This window comes from Populus trichocarpa, chromosome 10 (genome assembly GCF_000002775.5).
Source record: "Populus trichocarpa isolate Nisqually-1 chromosome 10, P.trichocarpa_v4.1, whole genome shotgun sequence".
In the NCBI taxonomy this organism is placed as follows: Eukaryota; Viridiplantae; Streptophyta; class Magnoliopsida; order Malpighiales; family Salicaceae; genus Populus; species Populus trichocarpa.
In genome coordinates this window covers 22,047,311-22,064,130 of record NC_037294.2, presented here as the reverse complement: position 1 = coordinate 22,064,130, position 16,820 = coordinate 22,047,311, and the positions used below count along the sequence as shown (strand labels likewise).

General features: G+C 35.6%; 2 protein-coding genes and 1 long non-coding RNA gene across 5 annotated transcripts; 2 read left to right on the top strand and 1 right to left on the bottom strand.

Moving 5' to 3' along the window:
- Positions 1-975: 975 nt before the first annotated feature.
- Positions 976-3,148, bottom strand: LOC18102789 (uncharacterized). Of its 2 annotated transcripts, none has more exons than XR_002984132.2 (5): positions 2,737-3,148; positions 2,588-2,637; positions 2,277-2,463; positions 2,077-2,192; positions 976-1,855 (listed from the first exon to the last, which is right to left on the bottom strand). It is a non-coding gene; the product is annotated as an uncharacterized LOC18102789 (long non-coding RNA). The 2 variants fall into 2 exon arrangements; XR_002984131.2 differs by having other exon boundaries at positions 2,277-2,469; positions 2,737-3,147.
- A 1,137-nt stretch (positions 3,149-4,285) lies between these two features.
- Positions 4,286-8,968, top strand: LOC18102788 (fasciclin-like arabinogalactan protein 17). Of its 2 annotated transcripts, none has more exons than XM_052456291.1 (3): positions 4,286-5,617; positions 7,713-7,829; positions 8,492-8,968. In XM_052456291.1, exons 1-2 carry the CDS (start codon positions 4,312-4,314, stop codon positions 7,784-7,786), a joined length of 1,380 nt encoding a protein of 459 aa, XP_052312251.1. In that variant the 5' UTR covers positions 4,286-4,311; the 3' UTR covers positions 7,787-7,829; positions 8,492-8,968. The 2 variants fall into 2 exon arrangements, with proteins under 2 accessions (XP_052312251.1, XP_006378832.2); XM_006378770.3 differs by having other exon boundaries at positions 4,312-5,617; positions 7,709-7,829.
- Positions 8,969-11,537: 2,569 nt separating this feature from the next.
- Positions 11,538-16,311, top strand: LOC7469509 (calcium-dependent protein kinase 1). The gene is made up of 7 exons (XM_002315375.4): positions 11,538-13,177; positions 13,469-13,612; positions 13,709-13,861; positions 14,434-14,549; positions 14,740-14,907; positions 15,238-15,462; positions 15,897-16,311. The coding sequence occupies exons 1-7, from the start codon at positions 12,367-12,369 to the stop codon at positions 16,017-16,019; spliced, it is 1,740 nt and encodes a 579-aa protein (XP_002315411.1). The 5' UTR covers positions 11,538-12,366; the 3' UTR covers positions 16,020-16,311.
- Positions 16,312-16,820: the final 509 nt, after the last annotated feature.

The window sequence follows — 16,820 nt, the reverse complement described above, 5'->3', positions numbered from 1 at the left end:
TGTAAACACCAATATACTGAGACAAGAGTAAGAAACCATAAATATTTTTCAATAATTATAATCGCAAAACCCGATTCAAGATCAATCAAAAATAAAATTTGAGTTACATGCTAAGAGGGTCGACTCAAAAAAATTAATAATCAAAAACAATATTTTTTATCAAAATAAAATATTAAAATAATTAAATAAATTAATAATAGGATTTTGATTGGATTACATATGAGTTATTTAAATTAGCAAGTTAACCTGAGTTATTGAATTAACTAAATTTTATTTTTATTTTTTCAATTCAAACCACAGATAAACCAAGTTTCTAATTTACCCGTCAAGTTTGTCCAATTTTACAACAATGATTGCAATAATGTTATTATATATCCTAAAACATTCATTAGAATAACATTAATAACCTTAATTAAAGTTTTTTTAAGATATATTTGAAATAAAATACCAGGATGCACATCATTGTTATTGTATAGTATAATAATTAATTAAAGTTAAAAGTTCATACTAGGATGATTTTATTTTTTATTTTTTCGTGTTAAAGTGTATTTAATGTTAAATTTGAGACTGTCAAATATGAACATTGTAATGATAAATTTGGAAGAAGAAAAAAAGCACTTGATTATTAGTGTAAAAGAATAATTTTCCAATAATTCACAAAAAATCTAACTTACCATATTTGTATTTACATGCACTGTTTTTTGTATTTATATTAAAAATTTCCAAGGTTTTTTTTATGAATTTATGGATATTGAATGCTATATAACCAAACACATTTCAGAAGGAGGGAAGGTTGCAATAAATTACTAGAAAATTGTGAGTGAAGGGATTAATGGTGGATTATTTTAATTTTAATTCCACAGAAAAAGGATTGCCGGTAAAATTACAACATAATCAATCGAATGCTTTGGATGCATATTAGTTTAAAAATCTCCCCCATGGATGAATATAATTATAAACGGCTTGCAACTAGTCTGATGCTCACCCAAAACCCATGGGTTTAAAAATATATTATCTACAAAGATAATATCTCAAGGAAAACAACCCAGTCCAAGATATTACCAAGAACATAGTAAAGCATAGACATTTATCCATGGAGATTATCTCAAGGTGCCGAGACGCGAGTATTAAGAACCACATCCCTCAACCAGAACTCGTGGCAAATCATGACCCAACATCCTTTTAATGTTTGATTTTCGTACAAGACAGACTCTTAATCTCTCCTGTCTCTCGCAGTTCTTACTGTTGAAGCTAGCAGTTGTCTGTTCCGAACAGATAGTGTTGCACAGCATGAGAACCAGTTGGTCTGGGCTGATAGACTGGGATTAGAGCAATAACACAGCCAGACATTGTGAACTGTGGTAACTGAGGGAGTGGACCTAAAGCTGTGACTGGGATTGGCTTAGAATGGTAAAACCAATACCACAAATCAATGCCAAAGAGCGCAAATAAAGCACAAGTGATCAGAATCTTGCTCGATGGAATTACAGTTTGATCAACATGGAGATGAATGCACACTTTCTTTGGCTAAATAGGATGTCTGCAGACTTTTAAATATGCATAAACTGAATGAAATGTCCAAGAGTTGAAAAATTCTAAAGAACCGGAGAAAAAGAAACGATCCTTCAAAGCAGCGCCAGCCATGTAATTCATTGGTAAATGACAGGAAACAGGCATGGTTTTTTTTTTTAGTTGTAGCTACTCTATAACACTGTGTAAATCAATCTAAAACCTTGAGATCAGGAAACACAAGAGAAGCCTCTTCATTCGATAGCAGGGTCTGCAGATTTTGTAAAAACGAGAAGCCTCTTCATTAAGAGAAATTACATCATAATCCTTCTTGCCAGAAATGGATCTGCAAGAACGAATTAAGCTTCATTAACTAAAACTAGCTCGTTCGAAGATTTTTGCTTTATTTTCTCTTTCACTAGGCAAAGGCTGTTTGTTAATTCTGACTAATCTATTCTAAAAAGAAAAGAAATGAAGAGCATTTAGCAATTAGTTTCAAAATACTGATACATTCCAATTTGTTTCTAACAAAAAAACTTAAAAACATCAAGACAAGTCAGAACTTACCGCAAGTTGTGAAATCTCATTCAACTTTCTTTCACCACCGCTCCATTCACATTTCTATTGAGAAAATCACTCTTCATGTTCACAAGCTCAAGTTTTGGAAACAAATAAGCATAGAACTGCAGCAACAAAGCAAAATATCACTGAAACAAACTATAAATACAATCATTCAATTAGAGCAGCAAAAAATCGCGTATTTATACCTAAATAGGTCCAAGTGCAGGCAGACCATGTTTCCGTCTCCGTGCATTATAAGCCATATTAAGAAAATCAATATTGTTAACACCAGGAATCTCAACTGGTGACTGAAAACTCATAAAAGCCCAGCAAATGACCTTTCTTTTGGCTCCATATCAAGCAAGTTCTCACCTTTAAACACTACACTCCTTCCTGTTACTTCATAATCCGGATGCCCAACGAGTACCGTACAAAAATTAACAAAAACCCATTAAAACTAACACAATTAAATCCTTAATTCTATTAATCACGATTAACACTAACATAAAGTACTAACCTTTGAAAATGTGCTCTTACCAGACCCATTTTTCCCATAATAGCGTGAACCTATTCAAAAATTAAAAAACACCCACATAATTAATTAACTGAATTTCATTTCTTTATAAAATAAAACATCAATTATTATTATTATTATTATTAACTAACCTCGCCTTCATAAACCAGAACGTTTACGCCTTTAGGAATCTCCTGTTTCGACTCAGCAATCACAGCGGTCAAGTCTTTGACTTCGAACAACGGTTTTTTCTCCCCTGAATCGGTTCCAGTGGAGCCTGTGGTTTCTGCAGCAGAGACTGCCGCGGTAACCGGAGAGAGACGGCGGGTGGAGAGGAGGCGGAGAGAGCGAGTGGCAGAATTTGTAAATGAGTTCAAATTGAGGAGCAGAGCTCGAGACTTAAGTGGACGAGTCGAAGAAAAGAGTGGTGGTAGCTGTAAAGTTGGAGAAGGAGAGGAGAGAGTGGAGTGTAAAGCCATTCTCTTTTTGGAGCGAAGAAGTAAAAAATCGTTACAGTGATCGTTGAAGACACAGGACAGGAGGAGGAGATGCTGCTGAAGTTTATTGTCGGGTGGGTTTGGATTTGCAAACGTGGGGTATTGTCGGAACGGGCCTATTAAGGATTTCTTTACTACATCCTACACGGCCCAATAAGGTTGGGCTATTGGCTTATTATATAAGGCCACGATGCATCGCGGAGATTAATATATCGAATGTATAATCATCAAATCTAAATCTTGGGAAGCATCTTTAAAGATTACCCATCTTTTGATTGGCGGGTTATATATATATATATATATATGGTTGTTAAACCCAATCAAGACAGGTTAATTCAAAACTAATTCGGGTTGAATTTAATTTAATCATTAAATTAACTAATAATCTAGTTAAACTCGTTTCACACGTCATCAATATTTCTTCACTATAATTAATACGGGAAGCACCAAATAAAACATTATGTTATTGTTCAAGAAAAAAAATATATTGGGAAAAGATAATTTTGATATGACAAATAGATATGACAAATATTAAAAAATCATCTTAACCTAATAACTTAAACCGTTAGCTAAGGTTCAAGATATAATTTATATTATTTTCTAACATGTCCCCTCAAGTAAAAGTCTTTGGATTTGAAACTTGCACAGATTCATATTACTTTATGCTTGATTTTTTTATCAAATAAATAGGGATGATGAGATTCAAACTCATAATCGCTTTGTTATAAGGTTCTGATACCATGTTAAAAATTCATCTCAACCCAATAACTTAAGCGATTAGATGAGATCCAATATAATTTATATTATTCTCTAACAATAAAAGCATAAAAATCACTCTCCTCTGCTCATAATTTCCGCCTTTTATTTTATTAGAACTGATAAAACAACACCACAAACACAACCCAACCCAAGAGAGATGAAAAGGAAGCAAAGAGAGGAGATGAAAAGAAATCAAGAAAGACTGGCCTTTGAAGCAAACAAAACCAACCCTTTCTACTACTTCTAGTTGGTTCTAGTTTTATATATCTGTCCCACCATCACCTCTACAAGAAACCAATTCTTTCCTCCTGATCCTCTTCATTGGCCATGGCCATCGCACTATCTTCTTTCAACATTTTCTTCACATTTCTTCTTGTCTCTACTTTCCATCTGGGTTCTAGTTTTATATATCTGTCCCACCATCACCTCTACAAGAAACCAATTCTTTCCTCCTGATCCTCTTCATTGGCCATGGCCATCGCACTATCTTCTTTCAACATTTTCTTCACATTTCTTCTTGTCTCTACTTTCCATCTGGGGTTTTCTTTTTCTGCATTGCAAGAAAACCATAGTAATGGCACTTATTCTGGCCAAATCAACTCAAACTCCGTTCTTGTAGCCCTTCTCGACTCCCATTATACAGAACTAGCTGAACTCGTTGAAAAAGCACTTCTTTTACAAACCCTTGAAGATGCTGTTGGTAAACACAATATCACCATCTTTGCTCCTAAGAACGAAGCTCTTGAACGCGATCTTGATCCTGAATTCAAGAGGTTCTTGCTTGAACCTGGCAATCTCAAGTCTCTCCAGACTCTTTTACTTTACCACATTGTACCCAACAGAATCAATCCTAGCCATAACTCTTCTCTTCAACATCACAGCACTTTGTGCCGCGATAGAGTCAAACTCAGCAGTCAGGAATCCGGCGAGAAGTTAATAGATTCGGCGAAAATCATTCAGGTGAATGCAGTGGAGAGGCCAGATGGAGTGATTCATGGGATAGAAAGGTTGCTAATCCCACGATCTGTTCAGCAGGATTTCAACAATCGCAGGAGTTTGCAATCAATCTCAGCTGTGAAACCAGAAGGAGCACCAGAGGTTGATCCAAGAACACACAGGTTGAAGAAACCAGCACCACCAGCAAAACCCGGTTCAGCCCCGGTGCTACCAATCTATGATGCAATGGCGCCCGGCCCATCTCTTGCCCCAGCTCCAGCTCCTGGTCCGGGTGGACCTCATCACCATTTCAATGGAGAAAAACAAGTTAAAGATTTCATTGAAACCCTTCTTTTATATGGAGGATACAATGAAATGGCTGATATTCTTGTGAATCTAACATCATTAGCAACTGAAATGGGAAGATTGGTCTCTGAAGGGTATGTGCTAACAGTTTTAGCCCCAAATGATGAAGCAATGGCTAAGCTTACAACGGACCAGTTGAGTGAGCCGGGAGCACCAGAGCAGATAATCTATTACCATGTGATACCTGAGTATCAAACTGAAGAAAGCATGTACAATGCTGTTAGAAGATTTGGGAAAATTTCTTATGATACATTAAGATTGCCGCACAAGGTTTTGGCAGAAGAAGCTGACGGGTCTGTGAAATTTGGACACACTGAAAATTCTGCTTATTTGTTTGATCCTGATATTTACACAGATGGGAGAATTTCGGTTCAAGGGATTGATGGGGTTTTGTTTCCATTAGAGGAGAAGGAGAAATCGGAGACCAAAAAGGAAATTAAGAGCGTTAAGGTTGCTGTTAAGCCACAAAGGAGAGGTATGTTCCATTGAATTTTTCTTGCATTGTTAGTTTACGATATCGGTTTTGGTTTAAATGTTTCGGTGGTGAATTTGGCCGGAACTTAGAGGGCATTTTTTACTAGGTGGCGTGCTGTTTTGAATTTGCTTGCTCTGTTGCCCTGTTTTCTCAGCAATGGTCCGGTTGATTTCAATACGGGCCGATATTTCGGTTTTCAATGTTTCTGTGGTTAATTTTGCCGGGAGGGTAAAGGGTTTTTTTTTATTTTTTTACTTTATATCCTATTGAATCTGCCTGCACTGCTAGAGCCCATGTTGTTCTATTTTCCTGGCCTTTTCTGGGGTTGATTTTAATTTTAATGTTGGTCGATATTTCTGTTTTGTTAAAATATGTTTCGGTGGTGAGTTCGGCTAGTACGTGGAGGTTTTGGCTTTTGGTATTGTGAGTGTCGGTGGGTCAGAGTTGGTCAGAGTGGCATAGTTGTCTTTTACCTGGTATATCTTTGTTGGGTCTTTAGTTCTTGGAGGGTTGGTTAGGTCTGTGACAGTACATTGCATTTATTTATTTATTTTCCTGATATAAAATTTGTGGGGTTTTTGAGTTTATTCTACCTTTTGTTGTTAATTATGGTTATAAAAATAAGTGTCATAAGATCTAGAGGTTAACTTATCACCCGTTAACCTAGAATTTTAAAAAACTTGATTTTTTTATCAAAACAATATTATTTTAGGGTTTTTTTAAAAAAAAAACTCAAAGTTTTAACTATGATAAAAAGTTGGTGTGGTTAAATTTTGGGATTATTTTGTTATCATTATGAGCATGCAAAAAACAGAAAATACTTGCATTTTTTTTTTGTAAATGTGGGAGGGAGGTAAGCCATCTTCCTCTCTTAATCTCTTAGGACAATGCCTAGCAACTACCATGATCATATTTCATTATGTTATCATCAAGTTTACAATTAGGTAACTTGATTTGTTTATGAAGATGCTGTTAAGTCAACTTCTGATCCTATTAGATAACTTAGTAAGAATAAGATTAGACATGAAAAAAGCGAGTTGTTGCCTTACCTACTCTCATATTCTGCTCTATTTCACCTAAAGAATTCGTAGTATTTTTCTCTGGGAAGGGGCTCTGAACCAAGCTGAAGCAACCATGACCCTACAGGGGAGAAGATGTCATTAGAATATAGGGAAAAATATTTTTCTATGCTTTCATGAAATGGGCTGTAGTTGGCCAAGCTGCATATGAAGGCAGTGTCGGCATACTATTTTAGAACGGAGTCACTAATTTACAGAGGGAATGAAATTAAGGCTTTGTTCGGTATCGCGGTGCACCCATAGACTGCACCGCAGCAAAAACATGATTTTCATGCTTTTGTTGCCGCGCAACCTGCGGTGCACCGCAATAATAAATGGGCACTTCCTACACAACTCCAACCATAATCAGATTTCTTTCTTCTTTTTTTCTTTTTTTCACAATGCTGGCTCAAATACTTCTTCCAAGCCAACAAAAACAGGGTGTTCTTGCTGATTTATGTCTATGATCTTAATTTGCATGCCTTGTCATTTGCTTTAAAAATATATATTGGGATGCTATTTCAGCATATAGAATACAGCCAATAGTAATGGGACCATCTTTAGTATAGTTGGGGTATCCTGTAGATATTGTGCAGACTGGAAGATCCATTATTTATTTCAAAGCATTGAGTTGGTAGCCACACGATTCTTTGACTTCTTGTATTTTATCAAAGATCAGATCTTTCTATTCCGGTTTCTACTGTTACATTTCTAGCTGTCAGAATGAACTGCAATTAATTCACAGATCCCCCATATGAGGCTTGCTCCTATATGGAGGAAATGCCATGACAGTGAAAATATATGAAATTATTAATGATATTCCTCCATGGAAGTGCCTCTTTGAAGTTTAGTATTGTTAATTATGTGTGACAGGAGTGTTCATACAAACGCATGCTGATGTTAATCAAGGATATTAGTTTAGCCCTTATGTTATTGTTGAGGGGTTGCTTTCGCGAACCAATCGAAGTTAGCATGTAGCTTTCAGTCGATCTGTATGAATCATTGGTGCTTATTACTTTATAATATTTGGCAGGGAGGTTGCTTGAAGTGGCTTGCCGGATGCTTGGGACATTTGGACAAGATTCACATTTCACCACATGCCAGTAAATAAAGACTCCCTTGTACCAAAAGGAAAACTTCAAAGAAGGATAAAGGTGAAGTTCTTATTCTGATTCTACTTCAAATCCATCTAAGAAATTAAGTTTGATGTCATTGTTCCTTGTTTAGGGTTTCTTAATCTGCATCAGCATATTTCAGCAATCTAACAACCAGTGAAAATCACATAGCAACCATTAGTTTAGGTCTCGTCACATATGTAGGGCTATTCCATGTGTTTAAAATCATTTTATATTTGATCCTCATTTCTCCATGATCTAGACTCATTCCAAGCTGACAGCATGTGATGTTGAGGTCAACCCCCCAGCAGAATCTAGTGCCTTGCTTCCATCCTTCAACTCCTAGACACTGACAAAAAGCACAATAACTTGTTACAAAAGTATAAAAACTTGATGACTGCAGCAATGGTAAATTACCATTCTGAAAAAATAAAATTGTGAAGTAATAAAGTCTATTCTCTTGACAATCTACTTTTAACCTATTTTTTGTTTGAGCTTCCATGTCAACAAATGCATGAGGTTATTTATGTCTACCAGCCATTCAACTTGTTTCTTGTCCTAAACCTGAAAAGGGTCATAATTTGCTTTCAATACAAATAGATATAGCTTTCACCTCAAGGGAAAAGGAATCACAGCCTAAGAATTGAAGCTTGACTGTGAAATTGTTTATGCTCATTACAGTGTTACGTGGCTTGATGCAGGTGAGCTACTGAGATCATGTAAAGTCCTTGTATCTGAATTTTCTTCTCTGCGAGCAGGGTTCTAGTTTATCACAGGGGAAGCCTACAACCAAGAGATGAAGAGGTGGGATTAGTAAGGAAAAGCATTTGGATTATGGTGTGATGATTATGTACTTGATGTTTTTGTGTTGCTCAAATTCGATGATTGCATAGAAGGGAAGGGTCACTGTCTTAAGTTTCAGATACCATTAAGAATGCCCAGGATTTTTTTTTCTTTTTTTCTTGTATTTTTTATGCGTGTCAGATATGGTGGTGCTGAGCTGTTTACTGTTGGTTGGTGGGAAGGAGAAAGCCATGGAGGGCAAGGATTTTATGTGGGTGGGCTTCCCACTGCAATAAAGAGAGTAGGCAGAAATATGTGGGGGTAATAAAATAAAGTATTTTCTCTGTGCTCGTGTACAATCAGAGGAAGGAAAATTGTAATTAATTTTTGTGCAATTTCTTTCTCTTTTTGTTTACATTTCTTTTCAAGCACTTCAGTCAAAGCTCATGATCTCTCTTCGTCTCGAGGTGAGTTAGCATTGATGCTTTCTTCGGCCGAAGGGCATTGCTTTGTATGATCCAGGAGCCCATTCCTCTTGCATTATAATATCACCCCTCTTGAGGTGCATTGTTTAGCCCTTTTCAACAATTTTCTACTTCCAAAACCAGCGTACTCGTTTTAATGGGTCAATAATGATCGGTTTTAAACCAAGTGATATGGCTTGACTTGGTCGATTAAGTGAATTAACTTGTAAATAAATTTTAAAAAATAAAAAGATATTATTTTATCTTTAAATTGAGTTTTAGATAGGCTGAGATTAATAATTTTTTCCAAAATTGATTTAAACAAGGAAAAATAATTGTACTGATAGGGATAGTTTTTTTTTTCCTTTCTATATCTATGCAAAACTTTCCTCAAATTCAATGTCCCCGTCAGTTTGCTAACATGGGTCCGAATAAGAAGCTTCTTGGCTTACTTCAATGTCACTTGTGATGTGGGACCATGCCTTAAAGTAGTCCGATGGGCCGGGTGGCAGATTTGGCAACCTGCATCTCACAGGATGCGAGGCCTCAGCTCATGAAAGATCTAGACCCAGCTTGCAATTAAAGTTAACTGCTTTTCATTAAAATTTTGGAAATATTTTTTTTTAATTAATTTTTTTTGTTTTTGTTTTGATGTGTCCAATCAAAAATAAATTGAAAGTTTTTTTAAAAAATTATTTTAATATATTTAAAAATAATAATTTCAAGCATCTAATAGAGGAGTGGAAAATGACAGGATAGAATCTGAATGCTGTGGTAATTGATTTGATTTGAAGGGCGCATGCAGAGGTAGTTATTCGATTTGAAGGGCACCTGTACACTGTGCTGGCTGTATTTTGATGTCTTATAGCCTCTGATAACTTTCTGTAAAGTAGTTTATGAGTGTGAGGTTTTTGGTTAGCTAGCATTAAATATTTTCTTTTACATCAATTTGGAATCGAATTATGAAGGATTTTCTTCTTGTGTTTGGATTTTCAACTTGCCCTTTTGTTATTTTAAATCCAGCTTGTTAAATCTAAATTGATTTAATAGGTTGATTAGTAAATTCTGGGACCCAGACTGATTGGAATTAAATTTTTAATTGAATTAGATAAAATATTATTTCATCAGGTTAATTAGACTAAATTCAATCTAAATTTAACTTGGTTTAAATGAAGGAAACAAAACACTATTTTGTTTGTAAGAATAAATAAACCCTACTCAGGAATTTTTCAGCATTGTTGGTATTTCTTCCATGTATTCGTTGTTGATTCCCAGTAAGTCAGCTGCCCTGGCATTCACTCAGTTTTCAGTGGCTGTGTTCAAGGCTGCCTGCAAATGCGTTTTACACAATATTTTATTAAATTTTTTTAAAAAAATTTAGTTAGAATTATTTTTTTTATTATTTTGATTTGTTGATATCAAAAATAATTTTTAAAATAAAAAAATTATTTTAACATTTTTTGTAAAAAATATATTTTAAAAAACAACTGCTACTACACTCTCAAACACTACCATTCATATTATATACTAACCTTAATTCTGTAATTACAGGGCATTTCTAAAATGAGCCCAACATAAAAAATTAAAAAAAAAAACATGAAAAACCCAAGCTCCATGATTCCAAAATCATTTCTTTCCTTCTCACTCTCGAAACATGGTCATAAAATCTGGTCTGATTCAAGTTAGCTAGGTCATGAAAAAACAATGTATCGTGGTGGCACCATGGCCATTATTTCTTCAACGACCATGGCCTTAAAGTTGAGTTCTTTGAGTCGAGATGTACAAATTCAAGTTGTTTTTGCCCATAATTCAACCTTGCAAATTGCAAAACAAAGCAAGAGGGAAGGGATAGTCTCAAATCAGTATCCAATCTGTATATTTCTTTTCAACTAGATCCCCAGCCTATGTTCTTAACCCAATGGGTCTCAAACATATCCAGCAATCTCAATTCAATTCTTTCATCAACAATTACATCTCTAGATTGGAAACCAGTTGAGAAAAGGCTAAGTCATATCCTTCACATGACGATCTTGTTGAGGTTTTTTTTGATGCACCATACACCCAATTAGTCAAAGTTATAGCCTTGAAAACCCAGATAGAGAAAAACAACACTCATTCTCAAACAAAGAGAAAAGGAAAATTCTCATCCCGATCAAAATCATGGTTATCAAGTCCGAATTAGTTTAGCTGGTCAATCTAATGAGTGAGTTGTTGACTAAAATCTAGTTTAAATTAAACTGAATTAGAAATTGATATGGTTAAATTCAGATAAGTTGATAGATTAATACATAGTATGATTTTGACTAAATCTAAGTAAAACTTGGCCAATCTACTTCAAAGATTTTTTTTAAATTTTATTTTAAATAATGTCTTTTTAAGTAAAAAAATTAATTTAAAATTTGAATACCAACCCACAACTCAAATCCTGAATCTGACCACATCCCAAGCCTTGTATGATAATTATAAAATAAATAAAAGAAGAAGTTAAAGCGGGAGCCCGACAAAACCTCAGTCGAAAAAGATCAACCGCAATGGTTGGGATTGGAAAATCCGCTACCAAAAACTACGTGATTTTAGCTGATGGTCCTAACTTCTAACACTACACAACACAACAGCAACCCACGAACCTGTCTGCTTATTATATTCCGCTTAGATACCATGCCAGAAATTCTACCCGTAAACAAAAGGCAAGACTTTTGCACGAACCAAACACAAAGGGATTCTAGCCCACCAAAAACAAAGTCATAATTCCTTATCATGCCTCCTTTTCTGTCTTTCTTCCCAGCCGATATACCTGGTAAAACAATTACTAAGCTTAACTCTGGTCAAGATCTTAACTTTCTGTTTATTGACCCACTTCGTTTATAAGGGTCGAGTTTGTCTCGTTGATTTCTGTTTTTGGGTTGTTGAATCTTGAGCTGTTTCCTTGTTAATAACTGTTATCTGATCTAATAAGTATAGGGTTTGTTGTTGTATTAATAGTGGATTTAGTCATTGATCGAGAAGGCTTGACTGCTTGTGGAATTCTTTATTTGTTGTATTTTGTTGAAAAGTTCCAATCTTCACTGTGATTTGTTGAATGAAGGTCAATCATCTTGTATTTGCAATTTGATAAATGTTTTATATAGCTGCTTCAACTTTGCTACTACATCTTTTTTCATAAGCTGCTGCTGTTCAAGCATTCATTTTGGTATTTTTGAGGGGGCATATTATTTAGTATTTTGAAGTTTAAAACATCTATGCTGTATTGGTATGGTCAATAGGATTAGATCTTGGTGTTGAAATCAGTGGGAGTGGTTAGAACTTAGAAGTGATTGAGTGCAGGATAGATGGGTAATACTTGTGTAGGACCGAGCATTTCCAGAAATGGGTTTTTCCAATCTGTATCCGCTGCAATGTGGCGGAATCGATCTCCAGATGATTCGATGTCTCAGACCAATGGGGAGTCTGTCCATGAGCACGAGGCTGCATCTAGAGAACTTGAATCCCCTTTGCCAGTTCAAAGCAAACCCCCAGAACAAATGACCATCCCGAAACCTGAAGAACCAGAGAAACCGGTAAAATCAGAAGAGCCTGCAAAACCTAAGAAACCCCTCCAAGTGAAAAGGGTATCTAGTGCTGGGCTTAGGACCGAGTATGTTTTGACAACCCAAGCTGGTAATTTAAAGGAGTTCTATAGTTTGGGAAAGAAACTAGGACAAGGGCAATTTGGGACAACATTTCTCTGTGTAGAGAAAGCAACAAAGAAAGAATTCGCATGCAAATCGATTGCTAAGAGGAAGTTGTTAACTGATGAGGATGTGGAGGATGTGAGAAGGGAAATTCAGATAATGCACCATTTGGCTGGCCACCCAAATGTTATATCTATTAAAGGGGCCTATGAGGATGCGATGGCGGTTCATGTTGTTATGGAGTTATGTGCTGGTGGTGAACTCTTTGATAGGATTATTCAGCGGGGGCATTATACTGAAAGAAAGGCAGCTGAGCTTACTCGAACTATAGTTGGAGTGGTTGAAGCTTGTCATTCACTGGGTGTGATGCATCGAGATCTTAAACCAGAGAATTTTTTGTTTGTCAACGAAAAAGAGGACTCACTTCTAAAAACAATTGACTTTGGTTTGTCAATATTCTTCAAGCCAGGTATGGTCTTATCTTTGTAATTACAATTGCTACTGGAATAGATCTTGTGGTATTTTCACTACCATCCTTTTGTTTTAATTGACAACTTTCTGGTTAATTTCTATAATCATATGTCTAATCACTAAGTATATCACAAGCCCTTATATAACACACATACCAGAAAATGTTATATCTGGAATATTCAGCCAATAGCTTCGTCTCCATTATCATATAAAACTGGTCATGAAAAACTTGACCTCATCATTGATCATCTAAAGAGTTCGGTTGAAAAATTGACGGTTCTAATTCCAGGAGAGAGATTTAGCGATGTGGTTGGAAGTCCATACTATGTCGCTCCAGAGGTTCTGAAAAAGCGTTATGGTCCTGAAGCAGATGTTTGGAGTGCTGGGGTCATCGTTTACATTCTGTTAAGTGGAGTGCCTCCCTTTTGGGCCGGTAAGGATTTTGTCATTTGCTAGCTTCTTATTCCCACATATTTTCTAAATGTGATTTAAATTTAACTTAATTCTTTTGCTTGTCACGGTTATCTAGAGAACGAGGAGGGGATATTTGAACAGGTACTCCATGGTGATCTTGACTTTTCATCAGACCCTTGGCCTAGTATCTCTGAAAGCGCTAAGGATTTAGTGAGGAGAATGCTTATTCGAGATCCCAGAAGGCGCTTAACTGCACATGAAGTTCTGTGTGAGTCCTGATTATTCTTTTTCTTACATCGTGAACTACCGATTACTACTTTTGATCATTGCTTGAATGAAAAAGAAATGAAATACTGGACTGCCAAAGTTTACCCAATAAAAAAATTGATAGCTCTGAGCTTTAGTGCATGACATGTGGCAGTCCCTATACATAGGTTTCATGTCTTTTGAATCAAGGAGAAGTCTGCATTCAGAAAGGTTGTACTTCATTAAATCCTCGACAGAAATTGTACTGATGTGATTGATATTTCCATAAGATTATTTAAATTATGAATCCTTGATGTGGTGGTTAAGAGTCATTCAGCCTCATCTCCCCTAGTTATCCACAGTGCTGATAGAGTCTTATTATCAAGCAAGAGAGTTAAGGACAGAAACAAGAAAAGAGTGCAATATTTAAAAATAAGTACCAAACCTCTTACTGAACAAGAATTGAATGGTTTCTGTTTCTCGTTTCATTTAATACAAAGAAAAAAAAACTCAGTTAAAAATTGAAGACCTAATCATTTGTTATCCATGTAGGATTTTCTTTCAACACTGATTTGTGGACCAAACTCCTTGCAGGCCACCCTTGGGTGCAAGAAGATGGTGTAGCTCCTGACAAGCCTCTGGATTCTGCTGTATTAAGTCGCCTGAAGCAATTTTCTGCGATGAACAAGTTCAAGAAAATGGCTCTTAGAGTAAGTCTCCGGATGTGCAAGAAATGATGTATTAATGAACCTTGAAGCATTTGAATATAAGATAGCTGGGAAGTGCTTAATATCTTTAATTGAAATAACTCTTTTCAGATGTTTCAACATTCTTGTTCAGGAATTCAAACTATAAGCTTCTAAGAATAGAGAATGATGGATTTTCTTTTTCCTCTTTCAGGTCATTGCAGAGACTCTATCCGAAGAAGAAATAGCTGGCCTCAAGGAGATGTTCAAGATGATAGACACTGATGGCAGTGGTCATATCACTTTTGAAGAACTCAAGGCTGGATTAAAAAGATTTGGAGCTAATCTTAAGGAATCTGAAATTTATGATCTCATGCAAGCAGTGAGTATCGAATGAAGTCCTGATTCAATCTTTGATCCGGGAAAATAACTACTTTGTATTGACAGGAAATGAGCATACGAAGGGGAATATTCTGAATGTGAACTTGAAGTTTTTCAGGATAATAACTATGAACTTTATACTGTCAACCCGAGAAAAAAAATACTGCTATAACTTATTTCATCCCTTTCACATGATTTAGGTCTAGATTTGGTGTACTTCATTGTTTGTAGAAGAGTTAGATTATTATTGTGAATCGCACAAATTTCTAAAGGATGGAAGATATTTTATATTCTAAAACTGTTTAATCTATGGTGTATTCTTAAATTGCAGGCTGATGTAGACAATAGTGGCACAATTGATTACGGGGAGTTCATTGCTGCAACACTTCATCTAAACAAAATTGAGAGAGATGACCATCTATTTGCAGCTTTCTCGTACTTTGACAAGGATGGAAGTGGCTACATTACTCCAGATGAACTTCAAAAAGCTTGCGAGGAGTTTGGATGGGAGGATGTTCGCTTGGAAGAAATGATCAGAGAAGTTGATCAGGACAATGTAAGAATCTTTTCATCTCTTTTATAATTTTCAATTTGAACTGAACTAAGGATGGAAAGAGATGTTGACAAGAAAAATGATGGAAAGGGGTGAAAGACCTCATTGGTGAATGCCTGATTGCAACGTCTGTAGGTTGCTGGATCGGTGAGGATTGATTTGCAGAGGCATTCGTGGTCCTATATAAACTTAATGTGAATACAACTTGGTCCGCTCATGTCAAGAACTTGAAATCCACTCGGATTAGTTTTCTTTCTTGGTTTGGAGACATTTTGAATGGCAGAGCGGATATGCTATTTGGATTTTGTGATAAAGATGCTCCTGCGTTGCATCTTATACTGCATATATGTCGCATATAAACGTATTCTATGATGTCTATTTTCCGAACTATATTGCATGCTGAGCTTGTAATCATCGATGGCTTGTAAATTTTGCAGGATGGACGCATAGATTACAATGAATTTGTGGCCATGATGCAGAAGGGAAATGTAGCAAGTCCTGCTAGGAAGGGCCTGGAGCATAGTTTCAGCATTAATTTTAGAGAAGCCCTCAAACTATAGTTGCAGACGCAATGGCGAGGTTCTGTTTAATTCTTTGTTCGTTCTTTTGAGGGACTAAGGTTGTACAGTAAAGAGCATTAGCTGCTCCGCTATGAGAAGCAGGCAGGCCTCACTCTGTACACTCATTGTTCATTTGAGTTCTCCATTTTGGGTGGTATCTACCTTACAATCTTTATAATAGTTTTGAGGTAGAAAGAAACCTTGTATGCTCCTTTGTGGTTACGTCTCCAGAACCCAAATATGCTGGCAAAACATTTTGGTGTCCTTAGAAATGCATTAATTTCTTTCTTTATGGGTTTTAGAAGTCAATCTGACTAGTTTGATCCAGTCAAAATTGTTGATTTTTCAACGTCGATTTGACTCTTTTTAGAAAAATTATTAACTTGAATCAACATGCCAGCTTAGATCTTAGCTTACTACCATTTTCACTCTTATTGATGAGGCTATTTTTTCAATTTTTATTTTTTTGTTTATCATAAAACACAGATATTAAAATTTTAGTTTCATTTTGGTTCTTAATTAGTATTCCAAACACGAAATTAAAATGCCATTTTAATTTTTTTCTTTCATTATGATTCTTCCATTCCTGGTGTCAAAATTACCTTTTCAAGGGCAATGTTATTAGCCTGTCTAGGCCTGTTCAAGGTTTAAAAAAAATAATGGGTGGAAGTTATTTAGATGATTTAATTTTTAAAAATATTTTTCTTTTAAATTGATATTTTAAATTAAAATAATATCATTTTAAATTAATTCAAATTAATTTGAATTAACCTATTTAAACTGATTTAAAGGTTGGCTTTT